The sequence below is a fragment of the Anser anser genome (genome assembly GCF_964211835.1).
Source record: "Anser anser genome assembly, chromosome: 2".
In the NCBI taxonomy this organism is placed as follows: domain Eukaryota; kingdom Metazoa; phylum Chordata; class Aves; order Anseriformes; family Anatidae; genus Anser; species Anser anser.
The window spans coordinates 64,180,162-64,199,926 of NC_139721.1; the positions used below are offsets into that span (position 1 = coordinate 64,180,162).

Here is a 19,765-nt window from a genome sequence, read left to right on the forward strand (position 1 = left end):
CCAGGGTTGAGGGAGAGGGCTAGGGCAGGCAGACAACTTCAGATTCATCAAACATAGGAGATGCCAAAATTGCTCACTGCTTGTCCGCTGCCGCCACTGTTTTTTTCCATGTCTAATTGCTTAAAATTAATTTCACCTGCATTTTCTTAGATTAACTTACCCAGTATAATGCTGTTTCATGTGTAAATGGCCAGGACTTTGCTCTGAAGCCACTTCTTTCTTATCTGTGAATTTCCAAATCAAAGAAAAAATCAAAATGTCTCAAAACTGAGATTATTCTTCTGAACTGTTATATTAATTCATCCACTGAATCTCGATAGCAAACAACACAAAACTACAAACAACACAAAACTCTCTCTCTCGTGTACCAATAAAGAGCCTGCTTTGAATGAATCACAAATCTGATTCATTGTACCTAAGCTTAAAGAATTGTGGATGTGTTTAGCAGCGTTGTAGCATTTTAAAAGGCTGTTCAAAGGGGGACAAGCCCCAGATCCCCTTCCTTTTAGGAGTGTTGGGGTTTTTTGTGATGGATAACATAGCAGCCTTTTCACTTTAGCCATTGCTCACTCAAAGCAAAATAGTTAACTTCCAGGCTTCTTTTATCTCGAGCCTTTTAAAGATGAATAAACTAAAAAGCAGGAGCTGATCAAAATAACAAAGGATGGCGAGGTGCCTTTAGTTTCTTATAAGAGTGTCTGCAAATTCCTGGTGGAATTCTGGGCCTGGCGCTGATGGAGCTGGCTAAGGATATCGATCGCCACTTGAATTCACTGAATAAATAATGGTTGCCATAGTTATTGAGCATTCACAACTGGTGGGGAAGCACGGAAATCTCCAAAACACCTCCTGTGATAGTTTTGCTGCAAAATCACCCAATTAATTCTGTCTCATATCATGGAAATTATGCGAGAGATGCAGGATGCTCGGGCTCCTGGTACTAGAATTTCAATCATAGTTGAGCATCTCTGCTACCCACTGCAACCAAAAAGAAACAGGGGCTTATCGTCTCCTATTTCGTGTGACAAAAAGGTTAAGTGACATTGTATAACCCCAGCTGTTCTAAGAAATGATATACTTTTTAAAGCATGTTTTTGCTTTGAGTACCAGAGCACGTACTTGGTTGCGCCGAAGAAAATGAATCCATTCCACTTGAAGGAGGGATGCTGACGTGTTTGTGTTTGTTTTCTTGTGCCCTCGCTTTGCAGAACGACATGGCTTAAAAGAACCAAAGAAAGTGGAAGAGCTATGCAACAAGATCACAAGCAGTTTGAAAGATCACTTAACTTTCAGTTGCCAAAACAAGGGACAGCCGCTCGAGTCTGCAGAGCCTAAGGTACTGGGTGTTCTTGCTGACTTGCGCTCTCTCTGCACACTGGGACTGCAGCGCATCTTTTACCTGAAACTGGAAGATTTGGTGCCAGCCCCTTCCATTATCGACAGGCTGTTTCTGGACACCCTACCCTTCTGAGTCCAGCCACCCTCCTGAAAGGCAAATGCCCACCAGAGCAGGCAAATGGATCGTGACTTACAGCTAACATTTCTGCCCTCACTTAACAGAAAAGCAGCTCCAGCTCTAAAATGAGGTCTTTTCTGGCGCTTTGACCTTACAACCTGAGGCCTAAAACTTACTGGCTTACTGTTTGGGGGTTGTGTTCTTTTTTTTTTTTTTTTTTTTTTTTTTTTTTTTTTTTTTTTCCTGTTGTTGTTGTTGTTGGGTTTTTTTTTTGTGTGTGATTTGGGTTTTTTAAATGGCTAATATGGCACTTTTGGACAATGCTATCCCAGCAGCAGTAAAAGGTTAACATGACTGTTTCAAACCTGTTGTTTAACACCTCATGGGACATGAGGAATAAAATGGTAGAAGCTGTGTGTTTGAAAACAAGAACAGCAAATAGTTGTTTGCCAGGGTAGTATGTGTTTTGTGACGATACCTTTAGCATACTTCCTGCATCAAGGGCACATACATCAGCACAATCGAAACAAAAAATTCACTTTTTTAGCAAAGTACATTCAATTGAACATTTCATATAAATCCAATATAGCAAAATGACAATGGCTGTTAGCTCCCATGTTCAAGTGCAATTTTTTAAAGTGCTGTCTTACTAAGTCTTGTTTATTAACTAATTTATTTTAATATGAAAATAAATGGAAGAAACCAAGTGAGAAAATTACGTGCACTAACTTACCATGACAGAGTTTTCCAAACTTGATTCCATGTAGCGTGACTTACTGACAAATGTCTGTGGAAGACACAGGAACGACTGCAGCTCAGTTGTTCCCTAGACAAGGACATCCGAGTAAGTAGTGGCTGGAGCATACAGGGTCAGCATCAGGGATAGTTCACTTTTAGACTTTAACGTTTGTAACCGGTTAGTAAACAGACGCACGATGGTTTTAAAGAACAAGCAAGTCTTGTAAAATAGTATGAATGTAAGTGCTAGGAAGGATATAGTGGGCTGCGTTTAAACATTCCGTGTTCGTACTCCTTTTTGTATGTTTATACTGTTGATGCCATATTAATATGAAATAATTTGTTGCATAGTGTCTTTATTTGTATAAATGTTTGTATGCATGGTATATTGTATTGGCTTTGCCTGTATTTATTGCAATGACTGCCAGCTCATGGGAGCCCTGTTACACAGGATAACAAAATGGGGTGTTCACACTGACTCAGATACACCAGTTGGAAAACTATATACATATATATAATGTGTATATATATATATGTATATACCTATATTTGTGTGTGTGTGCGTGTGTGCGTGAGCGTGCGCGTGTCTTTTTATTAACCATTTGTATATAAAATATCTGTCAAATCACAAGCAGAGTTATTTTACAGTTTATTTGCAGTGACTTCTAAGGCAGTACTGTTTAGCACTTTGATATTAAAATCTTGCTCATGTTTTGCTAAATTCAAATAATATTTAAAAACTTTAGTTCTAAAAAACTTTATATGCACTGTATTAAGTCAAAATTTTGTTGGTCATTTTGCTAAGGAAATTTTTGAATGTCAACCTGATGTCACTGTATCTTTTGTTAGCTTTAAACATTCTAGCTTTTGTCTTTTTTTAAACTATGCTGTTTATATGGAAATTAAATTATACAATCAAACAGATGCCAAATGAATTGCCTAATTGCTGCAAAGGATAACCCAGATATCGAGTCACTGTATGGTTTTCAAATAGTAATCTGGTATTTTATCACTTACTATGTTTGGATGTGCTTTTATGAAAAAATTATTCTTATATCAAGATTTATAGTAGTGTCAATAGGGAAACAGACTTCTAATCACTATAGTTAATATTTCCGGTTTACCTGCAGATAATATTTGGAAAAGTATTGCTTTTTGTATTGACTTTTAAGCTTATGTGCAAACATAATAGCATAATTAAATATCAGAGAAGCTAATGTTTCTTGTAGGTTGCTGTAACAAGCCTGACCAGCAAGACAAATATATTTTGACTGAACTTGCTTTTGTATATACTATATATATATATATATATACATATATATATATACACACTCACACACATGTGCGCATACAAAAACATACAGACGCAGAATCCGAAAGTATGTTTACTTCTGTCTCCTTGTGTAAGACACAAGGTCCTTTGAGAAATCCTTCTACCTAGGGACAAAGCCTGCAAGGTGCTGAGCACCAGCTGAGGGCTCGCAAGCTCTTCCCTCGCGAGCGGGCCCTTCCAATGCATTTTCACGCCGATCAGCATAGTGCAGTGAAATTGCTTTTTCGTTGAGCGAGGTTTATTTATTCAGTGGGATGTGAGTGGAGGTAGCAGGTCCGGAGCCCCACGTGAGATTTCATGTAGCCGGTGTGCTTCAGTCTTCCATAGATAGTCTTAACTGTGATGCTCTCCCAAATCCCATCATCTATGGAGCCGTCCTTCATTTCAACTTCAGTGCACAGACGCATTGTAGAGTACAACCAGTGACAGGTCACGGTGGTAAAAGGAAGAATTAATGCAGAATAAATCTACTACTTTCCTTAGAGCTCTCTCAGAGTGATCATGCCTTTGTCTAGGCAGAATTCAGGAATATATCAGGTGTTAAGGGAGAGTGCCTTGCTTTTGTTTCAGACAACAGTGTTTCAAGAGTTTCTTCACTCCGCTAACTGCAGTACTTTCTCCTTTTTTCCTTTTTTTTTTTTTTTTCTTTTTTTGTGGTGTTAACCTGTGGGTTGAAAGAAATGCTCTTGTACATATACAATGTAAATTAAAATTATTAAATTGAATAACATTTTTTTCAGAGGCCCCATGTGTGTTGAATAAGTATGCTTAATTCTGTTAAAATCTGGTGTGAATTTTTTATCATTTATAAAACATTAAAAAATTGTCGACTTGAGTCTTAAAAGTGGAAAAATTGGTGAAGCATGCTTAAGAACACTGGCAGTTTAATGGCTAGTCCTTAGATTAAAAGAGCTTTTATATGAATACAATAAGACCTGCAGTATCTGGTTACTTGGTCTCGATTAGATCCTGAGAGCTGGACCACGGCTGTCGCAGAGGCTGAACTACCCCAGGAGCAGAGAATAGGGACCCCCTTCTCCTCACTGTACTGCTCCTCCCTGTCAGGAAGAGGTTGTTAATTAACTTGCAAATGATGACAGCCACAAGGGAGGGAGGGGAGAGCTGTAGAGCTGGTCATCCCACACAGCACGTGTGTCTGGCTAGAAAGAGGACAGAGCTCTGATCCCATTTTCTGCCCTGGTAAGACGATGGTCTCCTGTGGGCACCTGCAGCACTTTCTTTGTATGTGCAGCCAGCTCCTTTCCTTCCCATGCCCTCGATTTGTAGGAGGGATGACATCCCCTAGCAGACAGAACTATTTAACCATAAATGCGTTTTCTAAGCACTTCTGAGGGCATCTGCCACTATTCTGCTGTCTCCATAAATACTAATGCCTCCAGCACACCTCCGCAAGAGCTGCTCTGCAGGAACTGCTCAGCTGGAGGCTGCACCGAGTGCTGTGCTGTGCAGGACCTGCAGCTCCTTCTTGGGAAGTGCGGCAAGGCAAAAGGATGCACAAACTCTTCCAAAGTATTCATTGCTTCTTCTTATTTTTTCTTTCTTTTTTTTTTAATAGCTTTTTTTTTTAAAAAAAAAAAAAAAGAACGTAAACTCCCTAATGAGAATGTCAATGAGTTTTGCTTAATAGTCCCGTTAGGTAAAACGCAGATCTTGTGACAAACCCACACCAGGGTCTGAATGTTAACCCTACAAGACTAAGCTTACCCCCACTAAATTTGCGTGTATTTGAACTTGTAGTCACTTCGGGGATGGTAAGTTGTGTCCCTAGACGTGAGCCCAGAAATGCATCCCGATCTAGATCACCTGCGCTTGCAACCTTACATGTGCCTTACGTGCTTGTGCTCCTAAACCACACCAGTGGCAGTGTCCTTGATGTGATGCCCGATCGTTGAATCCAGCCTCGGAAGCGTGGGCTGAGTCAGGAACATGATAGTGGAGTCACCTCACCTAGCAGTGACCATCCTTGAACAGTAGGCCGACACCAAGGCGCCCCAAAATGAGCAACTTTAATTAGAGGTGAGTCAAATCTCTTTCTACAGCTTTCCTACCGTTACTTGTCACATTCAAGTTCACTTATCCAATACAAAAAGCTAAAATTTCCGTTGTGATGCAGCGAGGGGAGAGAAAGAGGTTTAATTGTAGAAAATTAAGCATGTCTGACAAAAGCGGCAACTCCCTCTATGGATGCTATGAAACACGTTGTTTGATTAATCATTTGTATTATAGCAACACCTAGAGGCCGCAGCGGAGATCAGGACCCCACTTGGTAGCTACCCTAATTCACACCTACAGTACTCACCCAGAGAAGCTCTGGTCCAAGCAGGCAAAGCAGAAAAAAGAGCAACCCAGGAAAAAAAGGAGTAGAGTGCCATGCCCAAGGGCAGGTAGCACTTCGCTCCCAGAGCTGGGAATAAAAACTTCTGCTTACCAAGTTAGTGAGTGCCCTTATTTTGATTTCCTTTTCTTTCCTTGGGCAATTTACACTTCCACTGTGTCAAATTTTATACATACACGGGTAAAGCCTTAAAAAATGCAAAATAACTCATGTTGTACTCAAACTGATCTTGTCTGCCCTATGTATATGAGTGGTGGTGGCCTGTCAATCCATGGGACTGCTCAAAACCCTGCTCAATCCAATGTTTGGAAGCTGTGATACAAGCTAGATAGTATTTGGAAAAGAGCTATCTAGATGATCTTTATTAAATTAATGAAATTGATCATTAGGAATACAACAAGATATGGATTAAACAATAATTATTAATGGATAATAAAGATTAACTTTTTAAAATGCCAAACTATTGATGCAGTAATTGAATAAATGGGGAGTCAATTAATCAACTTCTTAAAGTTGATGACATATTTGTGAACTGTATCCCTGGCCTATGTTTCTGAGACTTAAAAATAGAGTTATTTGTCAAATACAAGAAAAAGAAACTCATTTACCCTGTGGAAATGCTTTTAGCATTGTTTCTTTTGTTTGCTTTTTAAAGACACCTTTATTTTTATATTCACAGTATGAGATATTCTGGCTGCACTGGGTTACAGAAGAAATTTGACTGTGTGAATTTGTGACATGGTTGTGTAAATTAGATGAGATTCTGACTTGAATTCACAGAAGCAAGGATTTTCCTTAAAGAGAAGGGTGGGATTCCAGCTGTAATTAGATATTATGTATGTACCATGATACGTATGTATGTATAATGGGACTACTCTAATGTCAAGTACAAGATTCTGAAGTCATGCAAGGGACAAGACCATGAGAAATGCCATTTTTTTAAAATTGTTAAATATTTTAGATTGTTTATCAATTTTCCTTAAAAGAACACAGAACTCTGGGCTTGTTTATGTGGAACTTTATCTCAAATAAATAAATAAATAAATAAGCTAAGTGAAATTTAAAGCAAAAAATGTGTTTAAGTAGTTGAAATATCTGGAATAGCATGAAGTCTTTAAACTGCTAAGTAATATGCTGTAAAAAAAAAAAAAAAAAAAAAAATCTCCTTCCACAATAACTTGCACTGTGGTCTGAGGTTCTTCCCTGGGATGAAGTACTGCAGTAGAAGGAAAGTGAATCACAGAGATAGTTTGATACCAGAGAAACTTTCAAACCTATCCGAAAGAAAACAGAAATTAATTTACCTTTCATGGGGCCTCACTATTTATCTTGCTGTGTTTCCTAATTAATTGACGATATTGATGTTTACACAGGGATTTGCTCCTTTCCAACTTCGCTTGATCCTGTGAAGAAGCCAGAACACTGCATTTGTAGTAGCACATTTATTCCCATGGCAACAGTCAGGGATTTCACAAACACTAATTAGGGCTGGCAACTTGGACTGTTTTCAGTACAGTCCCATATAATTTTCCCTCTTTTCTCCATTCCTCATTATACCTTACCTCAACAACTGACTTCCTCAGTACTTTCCCCCCATCCTCAAGACTCACTTAATGCCTTACCTGATTTAGCGCTGTCTGGATGCTCTTCACATCTACACCTCTGCACACACCCAGTTAAGAAATAACTGCAGTGCCTGCCTGCGTTTGTGCTAAGCTCCAGCTCTTACCCTTCAAATTAATCCAAGTTGCAGCACAACCAGTTGGTTTCTACACCGGTGTGTGCAAAAACAGTAAAGGTATTGATGCATAGCTGCACGTTCCCACACAAACGTGCTGCCAGGTACTTGTGAGGGTAGATGCCAAACCTTGCTTCAGGTGCTACAAGCCTGCTCGCCTAAGCTTAAGTTCAATGAACGTACAAAGTTCATGCAAAATATTTTAATCCAAGCAGATCATGAGCATTTCTAGACATCTAATTGCTATGTAATATTACTAATTGTCTAGTGTGGTTGTCCACTTGGCTTAACGCCTTGATTTACTCAGAAGCTGTTTACAAAACCTGTGTTGGTAATGAACTTTTGAGCCTCTCTAAAAGGAAAATGTGTCAATTTATTAACAAAGGAAGAAGACAAATTTATAATGGTGTCACCAGCAATAAGGGAGGTTTTACCTCGTTAGACATTCTCAGGCTATGAAAGAGATGTGTCTATCACAGGACCACAGCATGGCTGAGGCTGGCAGGGCCCTCTGGAGGCCGCCTGGTCCCACCCCTGCTCCAGCAGGGACACCCAGAGCAGGCCGCCCAGGGCCACGTCCAGGCGGCTTCTGGAGATCTCCAAGGAGGAGACCCCGCGGCCTCTCTGGGCAGCCTGTGCCAGTGCTCTGTCAGTGGAACATTACTGAGCAAAGTAAAGATTCCCATTCTGAGGCTGTCTTAAGAACCAGTCCCAGCCAGGTTTCCAACCATCCTCGCAACAACAGAGAAATCCAAATAAAACCAAGTAGAGAAAAAATGCCACTACTGTCCTAATTTGGAAAGGAAAACAATAAATAAGACCAGTTAGAGTACATTTATAATCTAAGACACTGTAAATAATTTAAAATTAGGATTAAAATGTTGGAATCCCCTGGAACCTCCTCATTAGGTTAAAGGTGAAGTCATACGATGGAGCGATTGCATCAGCTGACAAGGGAAGACCAACTGATGTCATCTCCCTGGACTTCTGCAAGGCCTTTGACACAGTCCCACATGACATCCTGGTCTATAAACTGGAGAGATATGGATTTGATAGGTGAATCATTCAGTGGATAAGGAGGCTTGAAGGTCACACCCAGAGAGTGGTGGTCAATGGCTGTATGTCCAGGTGGAGACCAGTGACGAGCAGTGTCCCTCAGGGGTCTGTCCTGGGACCTGTACTGTTTAATTTCTTTATCAACAGCACAGACAGTGGGATCGAGTGCACCCTCAGCAGGTTTGCAGATGACACCAAGCTGAGTGGTGCAGTCGATACAGCAGAAGGAAGGGGTGCCATCCAAAGGGACCTGGACAAGTTATATAAGAGGGCCCACATGAACCTCATGAGGTTCAACAAGGCCAAGAGCAAGGTGCTGCACCTGGGCCGGGGCAATCCCAGACAGGAGCGCAGACTGGGAGAAGAACTCACTGAGAGCAGCCCTGCAGAGAAGGACTTGGGGGCTCTGGTGGACAAAAAGCTCGACATGAGCCAGCAGTGTATGCTTACAGCCCAGAAGGCCAACTGCGTCCTGGGCTGCATCACCGGAGGAGTGGCCAGCAGGTGGAGGGAGGGGATTGTCCCCCTCTGCTCTGCCCTTGTGAGGCCCCACGTGGAGTGCTGCGTCCAGGTCTGGGGCCCCCGGCACAAGAAGGGTGTGGGGCTGTTAAAGCAGGTCCAGAAGAGGGATATGAATATGATCAGAGAGCTGGAGCACCTCTCCTATGAAGAAAGTTTGACAGCTGGGGATGTTCAACCTGAAGAAGAAAAGGCTTCAGGGAAACCTCACTGCAGCCTTTCATTACTTAAAGGGGGCTTATAAAAAAGATGGAGACCAGCTCGTTGCTCAGGCAGATAATGATAGGACAAGGGGGAATGGTTTTAAACTAAAAGAGGGGAGAATTAGATGAGAGGTTAGGAGGCAATTCTTCACTCAGAGGGTGGTGAGGCCCTGGCACAGGCTGCCCAGAGAAGCTGTGGATGCCCCATCCCTGGAGGTGCCCAAGGCCAGGCTGGATGGGGCTTTGGGCAGCCTGGTCTGGTGGTTGGCGTCCCTGCACACCGCAGGGGGATTGGAACTGGGTGGGCTTTATGGTCCCTTCCAACCCAAACCATTCTGTGGTTCTATGATTCTCTGATTTTTTTTTTCTAATTCAGAAACGATTTTATACATTATTAGCAGAAAAAGTAGTATTCAAATAATAAATTCTCAGTGTGACCACCACCTTTTTACCCTATATGATGGGGAAGTAAAGAGCCTCTTAAGTTACAGGAAAATGTCTCGTAAGGTATGAAGGAATAGAGAACTTGTCTTGACAGTAAATTAGTAAATGTTTTAGGAGATTTTAATTCAAAACAAATTACTGTACTTGACAAAGAGAGCTTATTGAAATAAACAATACATAACTTGTTAAAAAGGCAAAAAAAATGATTTTATTTAGACATTCAAGTAAAAAGCAAACTGTTAGAAGAAGCCCCATATTCCAACAAATGGCAAGACAAGCTAACATGAACATGTAAAGAAAACCTTTACCGGAAAAAAAAATTTGCCTCCCAAACCTACCTCTTGCCTCCCCTTCTTTGAGGAATTGCACAATTTTTGAAAACACTCCCTGCTGCCATTCATTAAGAGGATGAGTTTTAAAATGCAGTTCTAACACTCTGGAGAAATTTGAACCCAGAGCCCTCCAGCTTTGGGAATTTTATTTTCATGGCTTCGTTTTCTTCCCTGTACCCTTAATTTCAAAAAGCATCATCGAACTCATGGCAGGGTTCTTTGTAACTTTTGTGAACTGGGCTGCAGTCAAGAATTTCCACCCTGAGTAATTTTATTACACCAAGTTTCCCGCCTGCCGTACAGGGCATAGCAGTATTCGGCACAGACATCTGCTTTTCATCTGATTTCTAAAGGAAAGTCCTGTGGATTGCTGGCCCTTTGAAATTAAGGAGTTGGGGAACAAGTTTAAGCAGTGAAAATAAAATTCCGAGGCTGGAGGGCTCCGGGTTCAAATTTTACAGAGCTACCGATGCTGTGTTTTAAAGTGATCTCTTGAGGGAAGTGCAATGGAAAGTATTTCCAGCAGCGAGGCGAACTGACGCAGTGCAGTCTTTTGGAAAAAGAGTCAGGATCCATTGCATAGAGAATTACATCCCTTGTAGATACGTGATAGCTGTCCAGAAGGCTTTAAATGAAAAACTTTTCAAAGAAAGTTATCGAGGATGGCGGAGCCTGAGAAATTAAAAAAAGCAGGTATCATGAACTAAAATGAAATCTCCAAATTCTTGCAAAACATGAGATTTTTGAAAGAAAGCTCATTCTAGTCCATGCCTCCAAAGCAGGGTCTCTTCCTGCTCAGCCTGGAGAAGAGGAGGCGCAGGGGGGATCTCATCGATGTGTATAAATACCTGAAGGGAGGGTGCGATGAAGATGAAGCCAGGCTCCTTCCAGTGGTGTCCAGTTCCAGTTCTTCGGTCAGGAGCAGTCACACCGTGCACCTCTGCTTCCCACTCGGTGCCTTCCTCTCCTCAAGGCCAGTGGCGGTGACTGCCTGGATGGGAGACAAAGCAGAGTGAGAAACTGTTTCAGGTTGAAACTAACCTGTTTTTTCCCATCTTCTCCTGCAATGCTGTTTGTATGCACTTCTTTTCCCATTTGCAGTCAGGATAAATTTTAGATCTGCTGCCTACCCCTAATGCCGAAGGGGAGCAAAAAGAGCAGCAGGTACTGCTTTCACGGAGCACACCACTTTCATGGGAGTAGCCTGCAGTTCTCCCTGATGAAAAAGGGGCCCATTGTGCCAAATCATCTTCACGTGTGTAACTGGAGACACCCCCTTCTCCAAAGACATTTAAAATTAATGAAGCAAGACAAAGGAAAAAAGAGTTATAATTGCCGTATGGCTACAGCTTCTATGCACAGGTGTGTTTACTGATCTGCTGTCACATGGGAACTTCTGAAAAGTCAAGAAGTGAATCCAAGTCCCTCCACGCCAGCCCATTCCTTTAAAAAATGCATATTCTTCCTCTCTTATGTCATGAGTCAGCATACTTTTCCAAAATGGTGTGTTCAGACTAACAGTTGTCAAATTGCTTGGGGAGATTCTAACCTGACATATTTAGTACATCCTTCCCACAGCTCTCACAGAAGCATACAGATGTCAACTCTGATCAGACTCAACCAGGACTGCAAAACACATCAGGTTTGTAGGTCTAAGATGGTCTAAAAAGCAATTCCTCCAAAAATTATTGCCCATTCTGCATGTGAAGACAGACACATGAACCTTCAAAGGGCAGCATTTCTAGCAGGCTGCCCTAAAACAATAGCCTAGATATTAGTCTGATATTGTTTTCAAACTTAGAAATTTCTGAACCATAAGAACTCTTTTGGAAGTGGACTATTGCTTTGAATGTCAGATTTCAGTCTCCTCTGCTGTGGGGGACTAACCAGCAGGGCAGAAGAAAGAAAGGAAGGAAGGAAGGAAGGAAGGAAGGAAGGAAGGAAGGAAGGAAGGAGGGAAGGAAGGAAGGAAGGAAGGAAGGAAGGAAGGAAGGAAGGAAGGAAGGAAGGAAGGAAGGAAGGAAGGAAAAGAGAAAGAAAACGTCATACAAGAGATTTGGATTTCAGTACTTACTATTAGAAGAGTGATTCATATGACTGAACCACTTAGAAGACTGTAATTTCATAAGTACAGAAAAGGAGGGAAACATTTTTAAATCAAAATGCATTTTTTTAATCAAAGACCACACATCTTTAGAAAGCTGCACACAGTTTACAATCACTGAGGATTTTAATTTTGTGGATTATGACTACCTAAGGACTCCCGTGCTAGTTCCAAGTGAGGTCCACTTAGCCCAGCATCCTGCCTGCCAGTAGCCAGAAGAAACTGGAAATGCAGTGTATAGAGTGTAAGAATACACTTACCAGCCATCTCATCCAACTGTGGTCTCCAAAACGTTTTTGATTGTGTAGCTCTATCAGTAAAAAAATGTTGAGCCTGAACTCCCAGTATACGTATACTTATTTATTTATAAACCATATCCATGTACTATTGCTGTTCTGATATTTTCTTCCTGCACCCCCATGGATCACCTTGTTCACCCCCTGAGGTGCGGGCACCCAGCTTTGGAGACAACTGTTAGAGGATGTCACCACATTTTCATATCATTTCTAGAAAAAATAAATAAATAAGCTTTTAAACACGGGGAATCATGCAACCTATGAAGACACATTAGTTACTGGACCTCATTCAGATGGTACAAACCTGCCTTATTTGGCTTCCAGTAATCACGACCCACTTGCATTTACCTCATGCACGCTGAATGTGAGACCAGTTAGTAACAGAAAGGGACAATTTGTCCAGGCTTAAAAAAACCTGTTGCCGTAACAAGCTAGGAACATCAATTTAATGTGGGAAATATTAATAGGAACTGGAAATTGTTCAAGAACATTCTACTGGATATCAAAAAAAAAAAAAAAGTGCCACAAATTTACAAGTAGAAAAGCATTCGTGCTGGGGAAGAAAGAATTTGTGTAACACAGAAGATGCAGAAATGCTAGTCAAACACTAGCAATAAAAATGCAAAATGAAAAAAAAAAAAAGATAATAGCAGTAAACTGCAAATGTAAAGAACATATTCTGCCGAAAACAACAATATAAGAAAAGATCAATGGGCATCACAGTTAGAAGGGACATATGAGAAATACATTGCAGTAAAACAAATTCTACACCAAATACTGCTAGAAACAGGTATCGCATTTTGAACAAAAGCTCAGAAAAGACACACGTGTTCATCACTATTTCTCTTCTGATTTCAGAATGAAGCAGGAGCATAAACCTGCCCAATAAAATGTCGTAGGTGGAACAGAAAGCCTGGCATCAAGACTGAAGAAAAATATGATGCTGAGTCGGTTGCAATTACACATATACAAATCAAACAGCCTAGAGAGAAACAAGCATCATGGAAAAGAGGAAGAATTTCTAAGATCTTTGAATTGCCAACATATTCCACATAATAAGAAAGAGTAAAGAGTTGATCCAGGAGAACAGACCTGTTGGTCAGATGCTGAATCTGGACACATAACCAGAAATTTCATTTAAGAGCCCACCAGCACAGAATCAAATACTTTGTTGATTAATAACAATCGATACGATTTCAGGGAACACAGGTCTTGTGAAACCAAGCCTTCTGTATTTTATCTTCTTCAGTTTTCCTTTTGTTCACAGCTGTTGCCCTGGTTCACAAAGATAACTGCATTCATACAGTGTATTCATAGGTCTTCAAATCATTTGACCACGGATTTTGAACATCATATTATATGGAACTAGTTGGATATAAACTTGGGAATCGGTTCCTACCAGTATTTTAGTGCACGATTTTGTCAATACTACGTTTCCACTGATTAAGTTTGCACAGGGTACAAAAACATGCAGTATGGTAAACAAGGAGAACAGGCAATTTATAAAGACTAATTATCTGATTAAAAGACCACATTAAAAATGTGTATAGAAATGTGAGAACATACACTGAGGAGTAAGAAATACAGTCCTACAATACTGAAAACTGACTTTAGAGCAGGGGCTCAAAGAAATTCTTACAGCTTATCATAAATCCAGCTGAAACTAGTGTAGCTAATGACTTCCCAACTGTTGCAGGGCTTGCAAGCCTTGGTGGGACCCAACAACCTTACCTGGTCCTGGCAGACCAGGACTCTGGACCACCTCCAGCGTGTCTGAAATTGTGGGGCTCACTTTAGGGATGAGCTTTCATCCTCTTTACGCACATGATCAGCCTAAGTTACCTGACAGATTTTTTTTTCTGGTTCTGAATGAGAGAGAATTGTATTTTCCTATCTTTCTAGATCAACCTGCAAATGTAAACCAGATCTAGGAAGGACACTCCTGAGTTTCTGAATGCATCAGTTACAAGCCAAAATTTAGAACATGATACATGGTGCATAAACAAAATGTATGAAATCATATTCAAATTCTTGATACACCTTTCCTTGCCATCTTCATGCTCCCTTTCATTACTTATCTCTGACTTTTATTGGCATAAATGTCTTGGGAATATCTGTGTTCAGATGAATTCTCCGACACAAATGTGACTATTGATGCATAACTGAGAGCATGTTCTGTTCACTAATTTTTAGTAATCGTGCTCCAATTCTGTATCCGAACCCTAATAATCAACTGTGGAGCAGAAAAATTGTAATGCAACTGATGTGACCAGTCATATGTTGTAAGCAGCAAATAGTATAAGTTAATAACTCACAGGCATAGACAATATATTCCTTGTCAGTCTTCATGTGAGGACTCTGAAAATCGTTCTATCGTGAGAAATCAAGATCAGCTCACAAATGTGTACAAAACAGCACTAAAATTACCCTGTACTTTATTTACAATGAATAATTCATCCAGTCCTACTAACACCCATGCTGATACTGCATCATTGACCCAAACAGTTACTGTGTTTTCATGCCCCAGCAGAGGTATCGCTTTATGCGCCACCTCGATAAAGGTTGCGTGCAAACAGGGAAGACCCAGTCCTCCTTCTGGGGCACACAGTTGTCTCCATTAGCTATAATAGAGCTGATGCATATATTTATGTTGTGATTTCTGCAATGTTTCCCATTTGTTGCTCTGATTTTTCTTTTATTTCCATAATTTTCACAGAGGCTTCTCTTCAGCCACTTTTTTCTTGTGCTACTTCGTCTTGCCAGTGGTCCTTTTATCTTTATTTCACTGTCTGTGTCTGTGTAAGTTAGAACTGACATTTTTAGTTCCTAGGGTTATCTCAAGCTGGTCTGCACCCGGTGACACTCATGATGCATTTCTCTTCATGCCTGATATCTCATACCCCTCATACACTTGCAGTTTTTAACTTGTTGATGTTTCTGGTGTATCCTGTATCAGCCTGTGGCTTGGTGGAGGTCCACAGATCAGATGTGGCTGCTGTGAGGACAGCACCACTGTGCTTCAGAAGCACTTGGTAAAAATTACATTAACTGTGCTCCATCTTGAGCCCATGAAGCCCCAGCTGTCCAGTCTCCGTGTAAGCTGTGCTATTTTTGGTTTGGTGCCTCCTTTTTCAGATTTTCTAACATTTTATTTCATTTCCTTAGTGAAAACATATGGCAAACAGATGCCTAAGCTGGGCCCTAGGCACCCATTTCTTTTTCCAGCCCTTCCAGAATATCTGGGAAATTTTTGAGGTTTATGCTACTATACGTCGAACTTGCAATTTATTTCAAGTACAACATTTCAATGACAGGCATCAGTTTTGGAGGCAAATCATTTTAAAATCAAGTATCTGCCTCTTCCCCCCGCCCTGCAGGCAACCCTGAAAACATAAACTAGCTACCAGGATTCAAAGATGGTAGCAGCTGGGTATCAATCACAGGAAGAAGCAAGGATGATCTAAAGATCTTCCTTCTCCTTCCCACACACACCTCTCAAAATTCAACACAAATCAGATTAATCTACAAACATCAGTTTAATCTACAAATCAGATTAATCTACAAACATCAGTTTACTAGTCCCTCCTGTAAGGAACGCTCTCTGCACAATGGCATGCTCATGGCTGTGTGTGAGATAAAAGTGAAACAAAACAATTTAGCATTTTCAATGAGTTGAAAATGCTAAATCTAGCTCTACCTAAAAATGACCACTCCCCTCTGAGATTGGGATTCAGCTATTTTGCATGGATGCTGAGAGCAATGAGGTTGGGCAGCAGCCTCCCACTTGCTGTGACCAAGGCAAGTATGACATGGGAGACAGCATGCTCTAAAGTTACAGTAAAACATGAAAGCCTTCAGCAGGGCTGTCAGTTTTTGTCATATCACACACATTTTTCCCGGGTACCAGTCCTGTTTTATGTTGTAATTCTTCTCTCTCCCCTTTCCCATTCCTCACTCTTTGTTTCTGTATCCTACAGAAACACTTTTATAATTAATATTTCATTTTGTTTAATTTTTTATGACTTTCAAAAGTATATGTATATTCTGGAGAAAGTTATTTTGGTAAGAGGAACCACACATTGATACTGGCATAATTTATTAAGGCTACCTTCTCATTAATTGTTCGCATGGGATCTGAAAGCCAAGAAATAGCATATCTGGTTTCTTTCTGCTTTGTCCCTTTCTCAGGATTCACTCATTCCAGATGTTTATGCTTATAACTGGATCTACCTCCAAGCATGAGGACACACAAAGTGTGTCTAGATATGTTCCAGATATCACACATCAGAATGTAGATTTATTCACAACATTAAAATGTTTAATTTAGAAGCTATTTCAATGAACAGCCTCTTGAATTCATTGTCATACTCTCTTTTTTTCTCTCTTAAAATGTTGATTTTTGTACAAATGATAAGAATGCTGCAATGCACCATTTTTTTGTATCAATAAGCACGAAACAATTATTGCTGAATTTGATGATCTTACCATTCATAAGACATACAATGGAAATGTATACATACACTGAATGAAATTGTTCTGAAATAGTACATGGTCAGGAAACACCATGAGCTCTGAGGCCATAGGGCTCCTTCAGAAGTGATTTACAGGTATCCTGTTCCATATTTTACATCAAAATTATCTAGCAAAAAGGAAATATAAAGCAACTAAGTCAACAACAAACAGATTTGTGAATTGCATATGTAATTTCCAAGAGAGGTTTCTTTTTCTCCCACATAACTTTTAGCAGTGCACAATGTTGCTTACAAATGAAGGATACCTTTTTGTTGTCCACAGAGAGGAAGGGCTAAAGAAAATTATGACTCACTAGACAAGGTAGGTCATTTCCAAGGGATATTTAGTTTTGCATCCAATTTATACCAACAAATATTTTTTTTTTTACAGATAAAGGAGCCATTTTGTGCTGTCTTCACAAAGAAAGGGCTAAAGAACTTAGTAAATCTCTTTGCACCAGGAGAAACACAAATGTGACTACTGGAAAGATGAAAAGCTCTGCAGCCCTCCCAGAACCAAACCTTTAAGTGTCTATGGAGCAGCTTTTTCCCCAGACTCCCGTTGGTTAGCTCTTGCTTAGTCCTATTTGTTGCTTAGCTCTGCAACACAGACATCAGCAGCTCTTTGTGATGGAGGTGACCACCTTGATGGAGGTGACCGCCATGATGGAGGTGACCGCCATGATGGAAGTGACCACCATGATAGAGGTGACCGCCATGATGGAGGTGACCGCCATGATGGAGGTGACCGCCATGATGGAGGTGACTGCCGTGATGGAAGTGACCACCATGATAGAGGTGACCGCCATGATGGAGGTGACTGCCATGATGGAGGTGACCGCCATGATAGAGGTGACCGCCATGATGGAGGTGACCGCCATGATGGAGGTGACTGCCGTGATGGAAGTGACCACCATGATAGAGGTGACCGCCGTGATGGAAGTGACCACCATGATAGAGGTGACCGCCATGATGGAGGTGACCGCCATGATAGAGGTGACCGCCATGATGGAGGTGACCGCCATGATGGAGGTGACTGCCGTGATGGAAGTGACCACCATGATAGAGGTGACCGCCATGATGGAGGTGACCGCCATGATGGAGCTGCCTGCCTTGACTGAGCCCACTCAGGCCCACGAGCTGGCAGTACTGCTGGGGCTCTCTCACCTGCTGTCCTCTGGGGGCAGAAGACCTTCGTGCTTCGCCCACACCTCCACACCTTCAGAAGTCTCTACAGGTCTCTCTGCTCTAAGTGAGTGACTGAAGTTATTCCTTCCAGCATGTGCCCCAGACTCTCTGTTGTCAGCTGCTAAACCATTTCCACCGCACTCTTGATACCATGCTCTTTTACCTGCCTCAGTGCTTCTAGTCATTGTTTTACCAACAAATATTTGTTGCTAGTTTTGCTTGAGACAAGGTAGCTTGTCTTTAGTACCCATGTGGGGCAGCTGAGACCAAAGGTGTTGGACACTACTTGGTGCAGAAGAAATCCTGTGTCCCCTAGTCAGTAAGTGGCTGTGTTAGCCCTAATCCCTTCAACCTGTGCAAATTTCTGTTTCACCATGGATTGATTATGCATCTCTGCCTACAGCACCACAGGGACCACAGGAGAAATGTGACTGGAAAATAATTTGATTTCTGGCTTAATTTGATGAAACACTCGTATTGGTTTCTAAAATGTAGGGACTTTTTTTTTTTTCCTGGAATCAGTTTTCGAAGAAAACAGATTGCCATCACATGAATTAAAAATGGCATTTAACAGTGACTTTATCAAATGTATTGGAATATTAGCAGATACATTATGTGCATAAATGTAACACGTTTCACCTTCTCTATCTAATCCGAGAGGTTCTTATTTTCCATCCACCCACTCAGGCACACAGCTATTCATTAGGTACGAAAATGAACTGCACACCTGAAATATATTCAGATTATTGTAAAACTGCCTCCACCTTGCTACCAGAATTGCCAAGGTAAAAATATCTGTCTCATTCTCAAAAGATAGATGATGATAATATAGAACTGCTTCTACTTCCAAAGCGCCTATACTAATACAAGGAGTCAAATCTATTTAAAAATAAATTCGCACTTCAACAGTTGCTGCGCTTGATGCATGTATTTCTCACACACACACACACACACACAAAATGTTAAAAAAGTTATTTAGCTGTAGTCAAGCACTTAGAAGTTAGGAAGCAAAGGAGCCAAGAAGAATCTTCCATGCATGAGGAAACTTATTTTTCCCTTTCATGTGCAAGTACTATGATACAGTACTTAATTATGTGAAAATTTGCTCCTTCAACTCCAGAATCTACCTTGTTTAACCCAAAGAACACCTTTTCCTCTTTAAATTGTTCCACCTGAACCACCTGTGCCATGAACCCATACAGCTTTATTTAATATTGCCCTTGGCCCTTTCTTTTCTAAGCAAATGAAGCTCATTATGTTGTGCTATCCTTCTCTCCATCAATACCCCCACTGAAGTCTTTTGAACCCACAGGGTGATTTCAACCAAACACAACATAAAATCAGAGGTTTTAAGGACAAAAATCTCATTCAAGTCTGATGTCAGCAGGGGAAAGGAGAGCCCCCACAGAAGTAAAGGCATAAACTCTGCTCCGGCATCAGACACTCTGGCAGCTCAGTCCTGGCGAAGCTGGCCTTCCCTCACCTCACTGC

The 19,765-nt window shown here is 41.0% G+C and overlaps 1 protein-coding gene across 2 annotated transcripts in view; it reads left to right on the top strand.

The window, feature by feature from the left end:
• Positions 1–6,956, top strand: part of NR4A3 (nuclear receptor subfamily 4 group A member 3) — a 31,302-nt gene extending 24,346 nt beyond the window's left edge. For both annotated transcript variants that reach the window (XM_083822732.1, XM_083822733.1), the window contains one exon: positions 1,209–6,956. In XM_083822732.1, the coding sequence (XP_083678858.1) occupies positions 1,209–1,471 (263 nt within the window). In that variant the 3' untranslated portion in view covers positions 1,472–6,956. The remainder of the gene's footprint in view (positions 1–1,208) is intronic.
• The last annotated feature ends 12,809 nt before the right edge of the window (positions 6,957–19,765 follow it).